This window comes from Ambystoma mexicanum, chromosome 6p, assembly GCF_040938575.1.
Source record: "Ambystoma mexicanum isolate Mex_15411 chromosome 6p, UKY_AmexF1_1, whole genome shotgun sequence".
Classification (NCBI taxonomy): domain Eukaryota; kingdom Metazoa; phylum Chordata; class Amphibia; order Caudata; family Ambystomatidae; genus Ambystoma; species Ambystoma mexicanum.
The window spans coordinates 1,147,160,982-1,147,181,766 of record NC_090935.1 but is presented as its reverse complement, the minus strand read 5'-3'; the positions used below and the strand labels follow the sequence as shown (position 1 = coordinate 1,147,181,766).

Here is a 20,785-nt window from a genome sequence, read left to right as displayed (position 1 = left end):
TGAAGGGTCCAGGCCCCACGCCTACATGTGACTGTACTGGCAAAGATGGCAGCAGCCGTTCATATCGCACACGCCACAGACTGGGTGAGGGTCTCTAGGCGCTCAAATAAAGGGTGCTAGTATCCCAACCAAATCACAGTCGTTTCCCCAACTCCAGACACATGAAAGTCTTAACTTTGGGGACACAATTCTTCATCCTGTAGTTACTTTGAGATTCACCTTCCATTAAGCTGTCTGTCCCATTGGGGATGGGGGTGGGGTTGGGCTGGCTCCACTATTTTCTCTGTTTGAGAAACTCAGCTACACAAAGACAGTAATGTTTATTTGTTTATATTGCGCCGGAGCCCGCAGGCATCAATGCGCAGACATACAACAGACAGGACCAACATGTTACAGTTTAAGCAAATAGTAATGTGTTAAGACATTTCCTAAAGATGTTGTTATTTTCTTCCCGACGCAGCTCCACCATGAGCTTGTTCCAAGCCAACCCTGCCTGTGTGGTGAAAGAACGTCTGTTACCTCTGGCTCGTTTGCATCTAGGCTGGGTCAGGTGCATCGAGTCCTTGGACTGAGTGACTTTGGTATGATTTTCCAGAACCAGTCGTTCTTTTAAATATTCAGGTACTTGTCCATATAAGCACTTATGCACAATGATATTTAGCTTAAAGCTTATTCTGGCCTCTACTGGGAGCCAGTGAAGCACTCTCCTGTGTGTAGACACTGGGTCCAGTCTTGTAGTGCATTTAATAATTCGGACTGCATCATTCTGAAGTATCTGGAGTTTTTGATGCAGACAGTACTAGCTCCAGCCAGTAACACGCTACAGTATTCCAGCCTCAGCATTATGACAGCTCGCACCACTATTGTACAATTAGCCACAGATACATAAATCTTCACTAATCTAAGCAGCCTTAAATGGTATTGGGATTTGTTAACTATGCTGCAAACATGAGTTCCAGCACCAAGGGATGACTCCAAGATCACTCCCAAGGTTTTCACCTTGGAGACTGTTTCAATATAGTGGCCTTCTATGGTAAAACCTTCGTACTGATTTGAGAGTTTAGTACGTCCCTGTATCGAGCCAAAAATAAGAAACTGCGTTTTATTAGGATTAAGACACAGACCATTCGCTATCATCCAAATTTGGATGGCCTTATACACTTGTTCTGTATTCTCCAGGTCTTTCTCAGAGACCCTGGTCAATTCAATAATGAGCTGGGTATCGTCAGCGTAGTTCGAAAAATGTACGCCCAGTGCATCCAAAACGTCACATAAGGTATGACAAAATATATTAAATAATACCGGGGAGAGACAAGCTCCCTGCGGGACACCACATTTGATTAGCTCGGGCTTGGAACATGCGTTACCCCAAACTATTCTTGACTTCCTATCAAAATGAAAGGACCTAATCCAGTCTATCGCTCCACTGGAGCTTCCTCCATGGTCTGCGAGCCTAGTGAGCAGTTTTTCCTGGTCTACGAGATCGAAGGCTGCTGAAAGGTCTGGTAACATCAGCCGTCCCGTCTTGCTCCTACCCATGATGTTAAGCATTTCTGACTGCAGATCCAGGAGCATGCTTTCCGTGCCATGGGAGGACCATAAACCCTTCTGCCTAGGGTGGAAAATCTTTTGGCTCTCCACATATTCCTGAAGCTGTATGGTTGCCAATTTATCAATCATTTTCAATAGAAAGGGCACATTTATTATAGGTCTTAGATTATTACAGATTTTCTAATCCTACCCAGGTTTTTTTATCAGAGGAGTAACAATCACCTTCTTCGATAAATCTGGCACGGGGTTGTTAATAAATGTAGCATTGACAAAACGCAACAGAAAAGGAATACACATTTCCTGGTATTCCAGGAGGATTCTTGATGGGATAATATCCTCCAGACAAGCGATAGGATGCATTATATTGAGAACTTTCTCCAGCTCGCCTCTTGAAGCCGTTTTAAAAGCAAATGGAGGATCATTAGTCTGCCTACATACCCCTCAGACTATAGGCACTGAGTCAGGTGAAAGTGTGGCCAAGTTGTTTGCAGAACTAGCATGCGCTGTCCTGATTTTATCAGCAAATGCTCTTTGGACTATCTCACAATCCTCCTGCGTAGGGTCCACTTTATTTATTTGAGCCTGTGGTTTTTCTAGGTTTTTGAAGATTTCAAATATTTTTTTTTACTCATTTTTTGCATTCACTATTTGCATATTAAAATAGTCCTGCTTTCCGATAAATTGTATTTGAGATCTTTCCACATATTTTTTTTGCTCTCTTCTGTCTGCAGTTTTACCCAATTTCTTTCCGCATTCCTTTTTAATTCCTTACATGTAGCCAAATGTAGGGTAAATAATTTTTGTCTATTTGATTTGTCTCTGATCGACTTTTTAAGGAAGCTACCTTATCCAGCAGTGCAGCAAGGACCTTTTCATATTCTAAAACAAAAAAATCGGGAGAATCGTCATCAGTAATGGAAGCCATGAGTTTCTTAAGGCAGCATTCTAGAGCAGTTGCCTTAATATTATTTAGGTTCCTGACGATAACTTTCTTGATAGCATGTTTCCTTTGTACAAGAAAAGTGGAAGCTGGAGGTCAAAACTAAGAAAAAAGTGATCAGACCAAAGACATGATTCTGTGGCCAATGTAACAGTTGGAAGATTCCTGACAGCACCCCAGTCCAGGATGTCCCCCTGATTATGTGTAGGGTCTTTATTCAAGACCCTAAATTGATTAATTTGCAATATATGTTCTAGGTCCAAGGTGTCATAGAGTCTGATGCTTTCCCCAAGTGTCTATTAAAATCTCCCAAAACAATCGTAGAACTGTTAGGTGTGTTCATGGTAGCTAAGTTGTGTGACATTTCTTCCCAAAAAGTTGGCCTATTATGAGGAGGGCTGTATAACAAAATAATATTCAAACAGTTATTGGGTGTGGGAGTTGTTTTTAACAACATCATTTCGCAACCCTCGGAAGAAATGGTAGGTCTTGTCTAGCTATAACTGCCACTCCTCCACCCCTACCTACCTCTCTATTTTGCCCAAAAAAAACAAAGCCATCTGGTGTAGCCAGATCAATGTCAGGACCACTAGAGTCCCACAGCCATGACTCTGTGATACACATGACACCCGCCTGGTTATCCAGGATGTAATCACGTACCTCTGCTGCAGATTTTTCTAAGGAACGTGTATTAAGAAGGGAGATTTTCATGGCACGTTGCACTATTTTCGCCGTAGTTTTGCTAATTTCTGACTTTTGTACCTACAAAAAGTATATACTAGCAGACCCTTAATTACAGTAGTACTAGATATTAAATAACACACTTTGTAATGTGAGGGTGTAAAGGTGGCTGGTCTGAGTAGTACACTCAGGGTTGGATGGAACACTAACCTGGGATGGTCAGGGCCTGCGGAGAAGTTGGCATCCCAGGTGAATGGTTTTCCAAAGTGTAATCCATGCGGATGGAGCACCCCGGCCCGCAGTCACTGGCACAGCAGCGTATGCTGTGGGGCAGAATGTACCGCAGCGCGACGGTACGTCACTTTTTAGATTTCTACCAAATTCTTTTCTGTGGGTGAATGCAGTGCCAACAATATATGTCTGCTACTTTTGCCCGTGATGGCTGGCTTGCGCAATGCCTGCCTGCAACATTGCAGCTGCAATTAACTTTGCCTGTCAGATGTTCCTCTCATAAAGTGCCTCATTTGACACATATTGCACCAGCGTGTCCAGGATATGATATTATGATATGATATGTTATCTATATCGCGCCTATACAAGTGTTTCAAGGCGCGAGGTGGTGGGGCAGCATTGCCATTTTTATTCCACCAGTCATCATATCATATCACCCAGCCACCCATTGCAGTACACACTGCCAGCTGAGCCCCCGGGCTGGGTCCCCCTCTTCCATGTTCTGTTCACGAGTGAAGTGCTAGGGCGATGTGCCTGAAACTCTTCACTGGTGCAAGTTCCATTAGCACGAAGGTAAACATTGCCATAGTGGGAAAAACATTGGTAGAGTGTTTTGTTTTACTGCGGCCACTTAGTCCCAATTGCAATTGCACCAATGCAAACGTCCTGTAATACCGTCCTTGTTCATTGACACCAGGCTAGCCTGCACTTCACAAGTTCGAATCCTGTTGCAGGGCTCACTTATCCCCTTCTCCTTCCGAGGTGGATAAATGGAGCACCGTTAAAATGGGACAATAATATCACCGGCTATTGCAGCGCCTAGAAGCGGGAGGAATCCTGCATACGCGCCATGCAAGAACACACATATAATATAGACATCTAGAAATTGAAAGAAGCTGTTCTACATCCACCTGGGGGTTGGGGTGGGGCGAGGATAGATTAGTCTGTTTTAAGAGTAACATTACACGTGTGTTGTGTCTATAAAAGGGCAGGTCACCTTTCGTTTTACATTGCCTTTACATAGCGAAGGGTCGGCTATTTTCAGCAGGGCAGCATCACGTTATAATAACCCTGTCACATTTGGTAAATGTTTGCATGAGATGTGAACATCAGCATCCCAAACTGTTTGCTTGCTGAGCTAGTAGGGCAAGGGTGAGAGGGCGCTGCTTGCTGGAACACACAGAGCCGAGATAGCGTGGCCGGGCGGTGCTGATAGCGGGCAGCGTGGCATTCTAGAGCGGAAACTGCTTAAATCGCCAGGCTTGGAATGCCAGCGAGGCCACGGATTAGCCAGGCTCCTCTCTGCCCTGAACTTTCCCTTGCTTGGCACTAGAAGAAACGCCACACGGTCAGATTCTTCGGAGAGCTTGTGTCAGGAGGACGTCAGCAGATACGTGTACGTTTTGCACGTAAGATCTGTGATTGGCCAGGGCACTGCTATGGGAGCGGTGCGCACTCCGCTTAATACAGCACACGAACTTTAACCCTATGAATGCCGCACATGGGTGTGGGTTCCCAGAGTTCATGCCAGTGCTTTGAGTGTCATGGGAAAATGTGTTGGGCTTGTCAAGGGAGCGTGGCCTAACGGTGGGGGTCGCCTGCAGCACGTTAGGCCCTACCCCATTAACGTGCACGGCCTAATGGGCGACCCCGCCAGGCAGCCCTTTACAGGGCCGTGTGAGGGTAATGATCCCTGCATCTCTTATATAAAGGGATGCTTGGTGATGGACAGCGCCACATGTTTTCATCCTTAATGGTGGCGCTGCCCCCTGCCAGGCATTCCAGGGTGATCGCTGCATCTCTTGGCCAAAGAGATACCTGGCAGGGCCCAACTCAACCATGAAGTATGAAAAGGCGAAGCCTCTATAAGATGAGGCCTTTTTTCCTAAAACCTGAAGCTCCTGCAAATGACTAAGAGCTTCAGGCTTTACATAAAAAGGTCTCCGCTTCCAGCGGCCTCACCTTTTCTTTCATAATGGTAGTGAAACCATTATGGCTAAAGGCCTTTTTTGCTCAAGCCTGTAGCTCTCGCACACGAGAAAGAGCTTCAGGCTTTAGAAAAAAGCCTTGTCTTCTAGCGCCTTATTGGCTGGGGCTGCCATGGGACATTAGGGAGCCCTGGCAGGGCCCTGTCTCAGAACCATTTTTCTGAGACTGCCGGGGATCCCTCCTGGCTGGCCCTGGAGCACTTAAAGCTCTGGTCTATGCCCTGTTTGCACACGAAGCAACGCCTATTATATTTTCCTTGATTGGACCGTTGCTGTGGAGATTTTATTCATTTGAATTGAATTAGAAATATCTCCACATTGCATGATGGAGTACTTCAATTACCTCAAATAAAGATAATGGGCCTCATTACGACCCAGGCGGTAAGTTACCGCCTGGGTCGTACCTTTACCACCATGGAGTAAACTACGTGGTAAACTACGTACTACGTTTACACCACGGTGGATGGCGGATTTACCGCCCCATTCCAAGGTGAGTGGGGCGGTAAATCCCCATTTCCCATTTTACCCTTCCCCATTCCCATTTTTGCCCCATAGGGCATAATGGGAGTGGGGAAGGTGCTAATTACGCCACCGTAAATTACGGTGGCGTAATTAGCACCATGGTCCCTTAGCGCCATGGATTTTAACGCCTGCAAAAAGCAGGCGTTAAAATGACCATGGCGCTAAGGGACCTTGTAATCAGGCGTTAAGGGTCAGCGCCGTTTACGGCGCCGTTAACCCCTTAACGCCCGATTCGTAATGAAGCCCAATATATGGAGTGTGCATGAGGCTGTACATTGAAAGCTATATCAGGAAACATATAACCCTCTTTTAAACCAAAGATTTTTTTTCTTAAATGTTAGAGCTTATTTAGAAAGCACTGCCTTTTCATTAAAATGCGCAATAGGTCGATATCAATGAATAGTGCATATTTATTTCTAGATTTTTAGTTTGGGCTATAAGTATAAACTATTGCATTAGAGTACATTTATAAAGTGTAGGCGTTTTTTGGTTATTTGGCCACCCAATTACTCCCTATGGCCATACAAATCCCTGTGGCCGTTTCCGCCTAGCTCATGCCCCTCTCTGCTCAACACACCTCCTTATGGGAACTCTTTGATCTCGCTTTAATCAAGCATTACCATCAAACTTTGCCCTTAAAGTGCCTCGGAGAAACATTCAGAGGCGTCATGAGCAGGATGAAACGCAGATGATAAAAAGCCTTGTGGCTGCCTGTCCTGCACCATAACAACAGCCCCACAATGACTTAGCTAACACATTTCTTTTGTTCTAGGCAGTGCTTTTCTTATGTGCGACTGTTAAGGCACATATTGGCACTGTGATGGGACATTTCAAACTGAAAGACCCCACATGGTTACCTAGGAAATCTGTGTCTGCTTCCAAGACAATTAAAGTAAATAACAAAGCAAATCTCCCTTTTAAAGATTACTTTACATCAGGGTTGCACTGGGGCACAAAAGTTACCCCTGGCACCAAAACAATAATTTGCCCATATGTGTGAGTCCAAATTTGCGATTTTTTCAAAGCATACAATATCTATGTGGGAAAGCATTATTTTACAAGCATATTTTTCAAATGCATACTTTTAAATATGTTGGGTCAGTGACATTGTTTAAAACTAAAAGCTGCACAGTGTACTAAGCCATAAAAGTAGCGCAGGCAAGCCCAAAAAACGTTCCTGCACAGGCATGTTGGGTCGGCGCTTTCGCCATTGCCATATGGGCTATTTGAAGCCTGGTTTATCGCCATATGACATCCAAAACACATATTTTAATGCGACCAGGCAAATGTTCTTAACATCATGCATTAGAGCCAGCTAGAAGTTTCTGCTAAACAATCTCTGTTCTCAGGTAAACGGATTAAACCATTTCTTTTAGTGTGGGGTTTAAAGTGCTGAGAGTACAGTGGTGTAAAACAGCACATTTGTAATGCTTGCAATATTTCGCATTCTGGGACTTGTAGTTTTCCATTCAAGGTGCGGAAAAGAAACCTACAATGCTTTCATATATGATTTGTGTATTTTGCAAGTAAAGTCTATAAAGCAGTATTATTTTAGTTGCTAAAAGTCCAACCTTAAATATTTGCATCAAGAAGAGCTCAGATGGTATCTGGGCAAGTGGCCAAATTGCAGAATGGGTTAAACTATGAGGGTCATGGCTTAACCAAAGTGTGTGATCCTGCGCAAATAATGTGAACTCACTGTCAGTTAACTCCAAAATATGGCGATGCTAAAATCACAAATGTATGTGTTCATCCCAAATACAGTATATTGGGTTAATAATGTGTGTTCCTATATTGTTTGGCTTCATGCCACATTTCTTCAGCTAATAAGTGCTGTTAACCAGATATTGTTATTACCCAACACAATGGTCCTCGATGTATCGACATTTGAAGGATGGTGGGCCTAGTTGTGTCCCTGTCACTGTCTTTGAACAAGTGAAGTGTCAGCTGGCCGTATACTAGAGGCCAGCCCTTAAACTTTGAGCTGCCCTCCCGGCATAACAAGTTGAATAGAAACCCTTAGTTTGTTGTATTGAAAGTTGTGAAGACATTTGACTCAACTTAAAACTTATCAGGGGGTGGTGGGTGGTGGGTGGGTGGGTGTATGTGTGTGTGTGTGTCCACTTATTGTTTCACTGTACAGCCCCACATGCTGGGGGTCAAGGCCAGGGACCACTCCCTGGAGTCACTACAAGAAGTATGCCTTCCTGCATGGGGGCTGAGATCACATTTTATATTGATAAAGAACATAGTGATGGAACATATGGTTTGTCAAGTGTAAAACTAGACTTCCTAGCACAACCATCTCCCATACCTTAGTTGTGTTCTTTTACTATAAAAAGCATAGACTGAGCAAGCCAAGCCCGGAGGTGAGGTGGGTCGCCACAACCATGAGATAAGCAACACTTGGGTGCAGATCCATCATCACTGGTTAAAGGGGAACTCTGATGCATCATTTAAATTGTTTCATTTTAAACAATGCAATAACCTGCAGCGCCTCAAAGTAGAGCGTCATGAGATCATGTTATCCAGTGTGCCTGGTTCGTTCGCAGAGCCCAGCAAAAAGCAGAGTACAACTGGCCATCACACCACTGCCGCCAATGCATGACCTGACACCCTTGCAGCTGAGGACACATTGCATCGAACACAATGACAAAATACTCATCAAGGAACAATATGGCTCTCCGCGCAGCACTAGGCATCACCAAAAGGGAACACATTATGGCAGCCAGGAAACAGGCACATTGGTTACCCATTAGAGAGTGCATACTTTTCAAGATCCTTGCTTTGACCCACAAATGCGTCCTCGAAACTGACCCTCCCTACCTGCACCAAAGAATGCACCGATCCACGACCACCAGACCTATCAGAATGCCTTACACCTACATGCTAACAGTTCCCAGGATCAATAGAGTCAGAGCAGGTAGAGCCAGCTTCCCTAATCTTGCAACCCCGCATTGGAATGCCCTTCCTCCAACACTTAGAGGAGAAAACTCACACATCGCCTTGCGCAAAGCAGTCAAGACTCTCCAATTTACCTAATCACGCTCACTCAACCCTAGCTGTTACATATACTGTTTGCCAAAATGCATTATGTATGTATGTAACTAACTTGTATTGACTCCAAAAAGAGTCACTGACGCCCACTGTAACTAAGCCTGTCGCATATAACAGCGCCTTGATGCCCTTGGGCTATTTGTGTGCTAGATAAGTCTAAATAAATAAATAAATAAAATGACAACAGCTTCTAAATCACAGAAGTCTCCCTAAATAGAGCAAGCATGTCAAAGTGGCGCAGCACATTCAGACCCACAACCACCACCTCCAGGGAGTCTGGGACTCATGCATAGAATGGGAATACAACAAGAAACAAATCAACAAGACAATGTTAAACACGCCTACCGAAAATACCTTGCAGATCTGCGCAAAGAACCTAACCAACTAGCAACCTCACTTTCCCTCCACCTCAATTAACACATGCTCCCCAACTCGTCACATAAAGAGGCAAAAATAAAGGCTTCATCTGACCACCGTATAGTCCCAACTCTAACCTCTCCCATCAACTGCTAAACTCACCCACCGGATGAAAGCACACATACCCTGACCAGACCCATCAGGGAAACATATAGCTCTGGGGTGAATATCACAATCCACCAAGAGAACACACCCACACAGACACCAGTTGCTCCTGGCTCTACCCGCACCAACTGTTGGGCACAAGGCCATGTCTTTGCTCGTTTCTCTCAAGCCCCCACCCCTGTCAATTTCAGAACCACATGAGCACCTGGAGACCATAAAAATGGCAGTCGTGTGCAGTACATAGCCCAATAACAAAACATAACTTAATGACCTCAACGGAAACATTGAGTGGTGTGACATCCTGACTGAAATGCATGGTGCTGTTTCCTGTCTGTAAAACACAACTCAAACATTTTTCAACTACCTTTTAGCTCTTTTTTTTCTTGCTCTTTTACTCTCATTCTTTTGCTCTTTCTTTTCTCACTCGTTTTTCCCTTTTGGTATTTGCTTCCCTTTCTTTCTTGTCATTTGCTTCCTCTTTATATGCTATTTTAGTATGTGTTTTGTTACATTTCACTACTTCTCTAGATCTTTCCTTGGCATTTCATCACCTTCTTCCATTCTTTCACCCTTGTTTACTCTTTCCTTTTCTAGATTCATCAACCTTTCTTTCACTATCTCTTTTGCTCTTGCTATCACGTGTTCTTTTTTCACTCTTTCTTGTGCTGTTTTAATCTTTGATTTTGTCTCTTGTTTTCTTTCATTCTTTTTTTGGCCTTACATTTGATCTTTGTTTCACTGCATCATCTGTTAATTCACTTTCTTTTGCTCTTTTTTCCAATCTTTCTTTTGCCATTTCATTTGCTCTTTCATGCACTTTTTCTCTTTCACTTAATCACTCTTTCAAACATTATTTTTCTCTTACCCCTTTAATCGCTCTTTCTTAGTCGTTTGCACTTTCTTTCACTCATTTGCTTTTACTCGGGGCACGATTGTCCTTTCATTTGCTCTTTCACCACCCGTTGGCTTGTTCTTTGGCTTGCTGTTTCTCTCACTCTTGTATTCTCTTCCTTTTTGCTGATCTCAATTTTTCTTTTAATCACTCTTTTGCTCCCTCTTTCTTTTGTTCATTATTCCCCCCTTTTTCGTTTTGCATCAAATAAGATTTAGATTTTGGTGCTTGTTTTGCACGTTGTCAGTGTTAGATCAGGTTGTGCGCTCCATGGTAATTTTATTCATCCCTTTGGAGACACTTCAATGATGATGGTGGCAAGGGCTTTGACTTAATTGCTGTGATGTTAAATTGCTGTATTTGCACCTTTCGGTGGAGAGTTGCTGGTGGTATATGCTGGTCTAGTGGAAAACCTACCTAATCACAAAACAAACGAGAAATCATGTGTTCAGCCAGTGAGACTGTAAGAAAAGAGGCATAATACAATACCAGAAAGGATTTTGTTAGCAGTGAGTCACTGTGCCTTCAGGAGTAATGATCCCAGCATCCATCTTGTTTGAGGTGGAATTAGCTCTAAGACTGTGCTGCCAGTCGTAGGAATGGATGGTCCATGCTCCCAATTGATCTGGCGATGATATTTAGGGACAGTGTTAGGTTAATCCTCCTTTCCTGAGACAGGATGTGCACATTTTTCAGTTTGATTTGTCAGATCTTTCAATCAATGCATCAGCCACTTGACAATCTCCCAGATGAAAATAAAGTCGGGCATGATGGAGGTTGGGTCCTCTGTGGGATGAAGAAGAACGTAAAGCAAAGAGCCTATTTCATAGTGCGTTGCGTAAAACTCAAACAAAATCATTTTATTTTTGCAACTCTGCCTCTTTTCTTTTATCCTAGATGGATGAAGAGTCGTGTTTTATTGTTTGGGACTCAGGTAGTTAATTTTCTAAGTTATTTTATGTCACCAGCCACACTCTGTGGAGTACAAGGATTGAAATATCACTCTGGGAAGTTTGAAAAAATAAATCTCATCTCAGTGTATTGCTCCAGGTACATATCTAAGATGATAATACATGAATGTAATTCATAACAGACCTATTTATTCAAAGCCCATTAACCTTGTGATGAAACGACTAATGCTCTGCAGGAGTGCAGGGGTGATTAGTGTCTGAAGTGCCTACTCAGCCCCACAATCCTACTACACCAGTAGTGATCCCATTCATAAAGGTGAAACAGACGAGGCCTGGCTCGTATACCTCCTTTGCTGTTGTGGTAGCGCAGTGCGAGGGCAGGCTATACTCTTCAGGAGGGGTGCAAACTGATAACAGTAGCAGCCCAAACAACTTACATACAATAGTCTAAATTAAAACAATGTCCAATCAAAACCCTATAAAAAGATATACTTTTAATCAAGCAATATGAATCAAACAAGCTAATCAGAAACCACAAAGAAAACCCGTCCCTGTAAAAGAAAACAGGGAATGCAGACTTTTGTGAGTGAAAGGCCACTGTGAGGGAGGCATGGTATCACAAGAAGAAACTGACACAAGAGCTGCACGTGTCAAAACCTTTATTGATGGTTTAAAAAGAGTTGGAAAACTCCTATCTTGGGTCTATAACTAAAATGGGTGTATTCTCGGCCATCAAACAAACGAAAATACAGTCTTAGTCAGTCCTTAGTCAAAATAAAATGGCCTACACTAATAAACCCAATGCCTGCCCTCTTTCTAATTCAATAAATGTGTAAAGGGAATGTGTAATGCAAAAAGAAAAACCAGTGTTCAAAATAAATGTCAGTATGGCTGAGTAAATGCATGTTTTGTAGCACGTTGTAAGGTGGCACACTTGGCCCTTGCGACACACTCTGGCTTCGGACACAAGGATGCAGTTTGTTTTGTGGACCAGGGCCCAATTGGCCTTCCACGAAAAGTCACTAGTTTATCCACTGGACCTCTCGTCTTTTTCTCCCTCCAGCCCAGGTCACCTTTTAGCTTGTAAACTAAACAAAGGTTTGTTTCCTTCTGGTTACCACAATTCAGTTACAGGTTTCCCTCCGCCGGGCTAAAATCTTTCTATTACATTCTGTGGGGGTTCACACTTCAATCACACCTTCATAGGCCTCTGTCGGGCTCAAGCCTTCTTTCACTTTTTTTCCGCTGTCGAAGACTTTTGAAACTGCAAGGCTTTAGCTCTTACCTCGGCATGAGCACGTCGACCTTCTTTCCTCAAATGTCACGTTTTCTCTCCTACAGCAATGGCTCTTGGTAAATGTAGTTTCGAGCAGAGTACTTATTTCAAAGTTCAAAGATATCTCTCACTTCCAGGTTTCCCTCTGCCGGGATCAAACCTAGCAGTTCAAAGATATATCTTCAAATCCAGGTTTCTCTCTGTGGGATCAAACCTAATAACAGTTCAAATCTTGCATCTCAGTTTCTTTCTCTCCATGCCACTTCTATAGCATCAGACATTTCACAGAGACGTTCGATTGGCCAATCTTCTTTCGCTGGACCACTCTGTTACTTTGTATCTTTAGTTTACAGTTGTTTTAAATGCTTTGCTTTCTCTCGCGTCTTATCGCACATGCACAACCTTAATTTGTCGGATACCTTTGCCGTCAAGTTTCAAATAAAACAAACCCGACTTTCATTGCTTTCATCAATTCAACGGCTGTGTTAATCAGTTTTTGTCTTTCGCGGCCTTCATCCTTAAGCCAAGGCTGACACCAAAACTGCCACTGCACCTCCCCAACTCTGCTGTTTACCCGGCAGAGTGCTGGTATCCTTGAAACACAAAAGAGGTTTGTTTCTTCTCTCTGGCTGGGCTTCCGTGTGCATTTTTCAAGGCCCTTCGGGGTCACGATCTCTCGCCGGGATGTCTAAGGTTTCTCCGTACCTTGGTTCCATGCCTCGGCCTCCCGGTCTGCTCTGCCAGGTTCGCCATCACCTGGAAGAACTACTCCTTCTTGTGCACCACCTTGCTCCGAGTGTGTCTCAGTGTTCCACCTTTTAACCATGTGAGGAGAGCTAATAGGTACCAGGTGTTTGTAATTAAGAGTAAGTGCCTGACCCTGCCTGATCTTATTGTGGGTCATTTCCACTGTATTACATGGGTGTTATACCTTTCAGCCTCTGACCACTTCTTCCTCGGCTCAGTGTTTGTGTAGGAAAGGGGGACGGGTGATCTGGGAAGTTTGAATATCCTATAAAATAGGATGGGACCAGGGGTATTTGGAAAGTGTGGATACCATGTCTCACCATCAGGCGTTCCTCCCCCACTGCCCGAGAACCCTTCTGCCGAGTATTCCTTCTGCACTTGTCTACCCCCAGGGTCTGGATCCAAGTGCAATGGCTATGCCCTGGCCACCTGGGTAAGGGATCCCTGGGGTTTTGGCAGTGAAACACCCTCTGGTTTTTCACAGCACTCTGTGTAGATGAGCAGGGGTGCTCAGGCACAAGACTGGCACAATACCACTGTTCAAATGAAATATCCTGATGAACAAGGTAGAGAACGGCTGCTTACATGTCTCTATGGTCCCAAAAGTGGACCAGGGGGACAGGGCCTCTTCATAGTACCTTGTGTTCTTTTCTTTGGGCCTCAATAGCGTTGAGCATCCAACTGGGAACACAGGGCTGGTGTTGAGTGGAAAAGCGGCAGCCTCAGAGTTGATGAAACTCTTTGCGTTCTTGGATGCAGAGAAACAGAGACTGGCCTGCGGTAGTGAGTGGGCTGAGCTGGCTCAACAAAGAGTCAGGCTACTGCAGCAGTCTCGGCTTGGAGGCTCGTATGAGCTGGTGACCAGGTGGTGGTGTCAAGTTGGGGACGATTAAAGACTTGGCGCATCTCAGAATGGCAGAGCTTCCACATCAAGAGAAACACAGAGATGCGCAGGCTGTTGAACGCTGAGGTCGGAGAGGACTCTGGTGGTTCCTATGCAGCAGCTTGGACAGTGTCAAAGGTGCCCAAACTGGCATCAATGCAGTTTGTCAATGTAGGAAGAGCCAGGAGTCACTTCCTTGGTTCCCTGGTTGGTGGAAATCCTAATCCAGGGGCTCCAGGACAAGGTGAGTCCTTCTGTAGTCCAACTACAGGGATCTTAGCTGGCACCTACAGGGGACCCTTTACCTCCAGGGAAGAGAAGCCCGATTCTAGTGCAGTCAGTAGAGAGCCCTTTGTCCTACAGCAGTCACCCCCACTGATACCTCGGGATGGTTAGGGGAGAGAGCTTTCCTCTTCTGTGGATACCTTGTTTCCTCACCTCAATGGCAGAGGGCTGGGAAATGGTCTGCACGCCAAACAGAAATCCAAAAGTGTATCCTCCTTCTATTGATGATACAAAGATGTCTCAAAGAATGGGAGATCCCCTTCTCCTTTTAAAGGCAAAATGGCACAGGTGATTGGCTCAAAGCAAGCCTGCTTTAAGGGGAACAATCCAGGTTGTTGTAACAAGTGGCCTTCGCCTTATGGCCTCACACACAGAGTCCCTCACCTGCAGAAAATAGAGGATACAGGAAAAGGAAGAGAGGAAGAGAGGCCTAACAGAATCCAAGATGGTGGGACCCTTCCCTCAGCGCACCTCTCTTGTTTGCCTACTCTAACTCCATTGAGAGTAGCTTTTTTGTGTCATTGCTGCCTTTGAAGCACTGTGCCTTGTGCCTTGGGAGGAAGGTGTTAGCCTTGCTCTGGGGAATCAAAGAGAAATGATCCTGGACATTGTTCCATGTGGCAGTGGTGGAGACAATCTGACAAGGCACCATTACACATCAGTCCTGTTATAGCTAACCCTGCTCACATATCAGACACTGGAGTGATATCAAATTGTTGTGGCTGCATAATGGTGCACCCTTAGTAGCCACCATGCAACACCAGAAATGGCCTATATTTGAAGATGTGCCACCAAACTGACTAAGGCATACAAATAAAATTTAGATCAGGGTTGCAGAAGATTAAAAAGACACCTCTGCCTGTGCGAACTATGTGTTCCAGCAGCTGTCAGGGCTGCACATGCTACCTTTGAACTTGCTTTGTGCCACTGCAGAGCTGAGACTGTAGATGTCAAGAGTCTGGTTACAGGAAAGGCACAAGAGTGCACTGTCATTCTGGCATGGAGCATTTATGAAAGGAGGTCTGATTGGCAGTCATCCCTTTCAGAAATAGAATTACACACATCATTTTTAAAAAATAAAAATCCAAAAAGCTCGGGCTATCCACCCTCAATAGATGACATTCTGTCACAGACCTCATCAGCATTATAGCCTGTTGAAAAACAAAGAAAACATTATATTCTGGGAATTTAACCGATATAGGTCTCCAGTAACCTGTGATACAAAACAGTGCAGGCAACAAGGCAATGAGAAAATTAGCAGTTATGATTATATACACCACATATAAAAAAAGGGTTGCTTTCCAAGTCTATGTCAAATGCATTTCTATGCTTTTCTCATGTGGTCAGAAAATGTCCTTTCGTCTGGGGGTTTCATGTCGACTGGAACAACAGACACGATTCTATTCTGGTTTAAATGAAAATCTGACAGATACATAGGCACAAAATAAGGGCAGATGTTTCAGTGTAATTTTGTTTGGCTCGTATAAATTCCCCCTTAGGGATATTTCTAATAACAGGTTGATGATGACCACTTGTGGCGAAAAGTGCAGAGTTTACTTCTGTTTCTTTTCTGTAGGTTTTGGTTTTTAATTGGTTACCTGATACAACGATGGAAAGATCTAAAAAAATGATTTCCGACTGGCTGCTTGATCCAGAAAATTTAAACCCATAGCAATTGTCATTGACCTGATGTAGAAAAGCTTCCAATTTGTGGGATGTTCCACTCCAAATGATTAGCGCATCGTCTATGTAACAAGTTCATTTTACTATTTTGTTTTGATATGCATTCAGTTGATATATGAATAAATCCTCAAACATTCCCATAACTAAGTTTGCCAGGGCTGGCGCATACTTCACGCCCATTGCGACACCTCATGTTTGTTTAAAGAATTGGTTATCAAACGTGAAGATGTTGTTCTTCAATGTTGTCATCCGCATCTCCTTTAGCATACAAACATAATTGAAATGTGAAGCTGATTTGTCTTTAAAGATATAGTCCATTGTTTCAAGTGCCAGTTTATGCCCTATTGACGTATAAAGTGCCTTTATGTCCCAAGTTGCCAGTGAGTAGTTTTCATGCCAGTGTATTTGTTCCAAAAGCTTTATAGCTGTTGTGTCTTTAAGGTAGGCTTTGACTTTACATACTTTCGGTCTTAGAATATTGTCGATGTATTCCGCAAGCGGTTCCATTGCCCATCCGATACCGCTTACAATAGGCCTTCCTCGTGGAATTTCGTCAAATGTCTTGTGTACTTTGTGTCATTTTATTTCCTAATGTCTTTTTTCATTTTTAAATTGATAACACAGATAACGTAAACACATTATTTAAGGATATTAATGCAGAAAGAAATGGGGCATCTCTAATGCCTTTTTCAAAATATTTCAAAATCAACACTAATTGGGATATAACACACCTACAGCCGGAGCAGACATGGCAAATGAGCCCAAAATATGGCCGCCACAACCGAAAGGAAGGTAGGACAAACACACCTAAACAAGCCCTATAGTAACAAGGGAACTCCCAGCGAGGACGCGATCTCACATGACGCTTGAAGCGGAAGAATCATAATTTTGAGGTAAGCCCTGAAATGTGCGGGAAGCCCACCTAGAAACGGGCCTGTACTGTTCTGTCCCACGTTCCTAGGAACATGCAGAGGCGCATGCCTACACCCGATTTGATCTCAGAAGTAGCAATATCTTCTAAATCTTAACTTAGAAGTATAATCACAAGGGAGCATTAACTAAACACTATTTATTGTGCGTAATTGGGCGCAAGAACACGGTTCATCTGGGACAACGCAGTTTTTTTGAACCATGCTTTTTTACCATGTAACTAAATACCAAAATTGTAACAACCTTTGATTTATTATTATTCAAACATGCAATTTAATACCAAAATTGTAACAACCTTTGATTTATTAATATTCGAGTAGGCCCGCCTGGCAACAGTTCTTTAAATTGCCTCAACAAATCTCATGAGTTATAAACAGGAAGTTACACACCGTATTGTGCTTATTTCTCATATAGGAGGGATTGAGCCCTAGAATTACGATAACGGCATGACGCAATTACTTATCTTGGATACTATTACCTAAAGGGTAAGACATATATACATTTTTGTGAAAATTTTAACTTTGCTAATGTTAGGATGACGAAACAACTACAATTTAAAGCAACCCATGTCATACAGTCACCATTTCCTTCCCTTTTCCATCACCCTTACCAACCCAAGGCTCCATGATGCAGGTGTGTAGGAGCGTTATATAGAAGTACCTTATGCCTATCATACCCTTCCACCTTCTTATGTTAATTTATTTTCTCATGGAATCACAAAGAGTCACTGAAACACGCATGTTGCTCTATGTAGACAACTTATGATGTGTCTTGTTTTTGACTTGTATGAATGTAAAAACCAACCATGTCCTGTATTATATTTTGTTCCTTTTTTGTTGATAACTAAAATAGCCCGGATTTGAAAAAGGCAAAGCTCGGTTGCTAAAACACGTGTCATCCACCAAGGGCTACAAGCACAAATAAATACCTTATGCACAAATATGAACTTGAATCTTCATTGTGAGAAATGAACATATCACAAATGGGATTTTGATAGATACTGGCGCATAGGAAGGTGTAAGCACACCCCAACCATATGCTCTGTATTATCCTTTTCTAATACCATGCTACACAATCTGGTGCGACGTCTGGCTAACCGGCCGATGTCTTCATACTAGATTCTGCGGCTGTAAATGGTGATTGGTCGAGTTGTTATGCTATGCAGCATGTGTAACGTGTGTAACTTCCATTTGCATGCCCTCGGAGTGGTCAGGCATTTTGCACCGACACTGCATTAGACTTTCGGGTAGAACACTGATTGACATAGGCCATTTTAATAGCTGCTGGGAATATATAAATGAAATGTTAATATTAAGAATAATGTATGATCATGCGTTAATGGCTGTATGCACAGGCTGACCTGACCAATACCGGCCTCTAGCCCAAGTCTAAGGCAACTTTAGGTCGGTTACCAGCCGGGTTAATGCTGTTAATTATTGCTGCAGCGCTTTTTGTGGATGGTCACATGGCTCGTCTGCAGCAGTGTCTTTTCCACCAATGCCAACAACTGCAACAGCGCACATCATGGAAACTGTGCCCTCTGCCAGGCTGCCTTCAGTGGCTGGTCCTCCCCCTATGCCATTGGCATGGGCTCGTTCTTCAGCCAGCTCCTCCTTCACTCTCTGTTTCACATCCCAAGAGCTGCTTATCCTCTTTGGGTTTCCGCCAGAGCTCATTCGGACAGCAATGGTTATAAAACCACTACATGCTTCTGCATCAGCACCCTATTGAGGTGATTACCGCCCCGCTCCCACGCCATAGCGGGTGGATTTCATTAGAATAGGGTGCTTATGCTTTTGCATCGGCGGCCTATTCCAGTGATAAACCACCTGCTCCGGCTCAGGGAGTTAAACAAAGAATTGGCATGCCACCCCGCCCCCCCGTCTTTGACCAGGGGTGCATGTGTGCGCCACATTTTTCTTTCACTGCCCGGGGCAGCGCTGCCGCTAAAGCCAGCTCTGCATATATGCATACATGCTTCATTGCCATTCAGGGCATGTTATCAGTTTTGAGTTTGCATGAGCAGCATCTGTTTTTCCGCTTGATACAGGTTTTCTCTAAAGCTGCAAGACTTCCTAATGTGGATTTTCTCCATTTACGGCGAGAATGACTATGATAGCAGACACTTTCTCAAGGCTTCTTTCAATATTCCCATACTTTCAGTGTGAAGTGTAGAGATTAATAGGTTGAGGCTAACGTGTCCCTTTTGCTGTTCAGAGTGTAATGTAAACCCTGCTTCTCTTGTTTCAGAAACCTTCTCTACGTCTACCCACAAAGGCTGAATTTTGCAAACAAGCTGTCATCGGCGAGAAACATCACCATTAAGATACAGTTTATGGCGGCTGAAGATCCCAGCAGCGCGATGCCGGTAAGCAGAGATAGCATGTAGAAACTACCCCTGCGCTCAGCTCCTACCTCCAGCCACAACACTTGATCCTCGTCACAGTCCTTTATCTATGAGGGTGAGCCATGTCGGGGAAACAGGAAATGCACTAGCCCTTTAAACTAAAAAGAAATATTTAAGCCTGTCCCCTGCCCTGGGTATAAAGCACCTGACCAATCTCCCATTTTCCTGTTTGTCTGTTGCCTGTGATACAGAGCCGCGCTTCAGGCCGGGGGCTGCTCTGTATCTTGTTAAGTTCCCATTCTTGTTCTTTCTTTTGTGTTTATTTGAGTGGTCATGTGCTACGAAGAGGCCTACTGTTGTGGCCTTATGTCAAACGCTGCACAGGTTGGCATTGAAGGGGGGTTATTGGTGAACGGGCAATCAAATGCATAAGACAATCAGCACCTTCTTATCAAGTCCTAATTTATATTGTACTGCAGTTAACTCACTGCCAGAAGGCCCTGTCTTCTGTGAGGGTCTGATGAGGGCTTGGATTTAGATATTATAATGAAGCCCAAGTGTCTAACAGGAGGAGCGCCAGAGAGCGTCTGCTCTGTCCCTCGGTCTGCTCCAGTACACCACGCTCTGTGCGCCAAGCCACGCACATCGCATGTATAGTCTTGCGAGATCACGCATGGGCCATGATCTCACGAGGCTGTGTCTCTTCACCTACTTTTGCAGTCCCTCCAAAGACACATTCTGTTATGGGGCCGGTGGTGCCAGCCCCACTGTAGTGAGGGTGAACTGTAGTGAGGGTGACCTACAGTTCAGAATGGCCTGACTGGGCCATGACGCTGCCGCCCCCCCCCCCGGCAGTAATAACGCACACACAGACGTCAGGGTTACTTGTGCTGGAACTGCTGAGCAGGAGACCGCTCAGCTCTTTTATTAGAGCAGGGCCACAACATGTGACTGCACATGAGCCACAGCGCTCGGTCTCACGTTACAACATCCTATGCCAAGGGTAAAGACAAACGAATGATACAACAATTTAAGATGACATGTGTTACAACAATCGCAGATCTCGCTCCAACTTCGTGGGTCATTGGGAAGCATTGCGAGGCACATATATACATTGGTGGGTGACACACCTTTAGATCTTAGGTCTTAAATGCTTTATTAGTCCAATATGGAAGTGAGGATGGCCCCACTGGCCAGAAAAGCTGCACCGGGGATACCGGGGCCACATCGGCAGATGGCCACAGGGCAGTCCCTCTGTGTCAGCTCACCCATGATGGAAAGCGCTCCACTAGCTGGGAAAATCCTCACCCAGGGATAATGGAGACCACATTGGCTGTTG

General features: G+C 44.2%; 1 protein-coding gene across 2 annotated transcripts in view; it reads left to right on the top strand.

Moving 5' to 3' along the window:
- Window positions 1-20,785, top strand: part of DOCK8 (dedicator of cytokinesis 8) — a 1,170,453-nt gene that overhangs the window by 641,036 nt on the left and 508,632 nt on the right. For both annotated transcript variants that reach the window (XM_069625758.1, XM_069625759.1), the window contains one exon: window positions 19,350-19,467. In XM_069625758.1, the coding sequence (XP_069481859.1) occupies window positions 19,350-19,467 (118 nt within the window). The remainder of the gene's footprint in view (window positions 1-19,349; window positions 19,468-20,785) is intronic.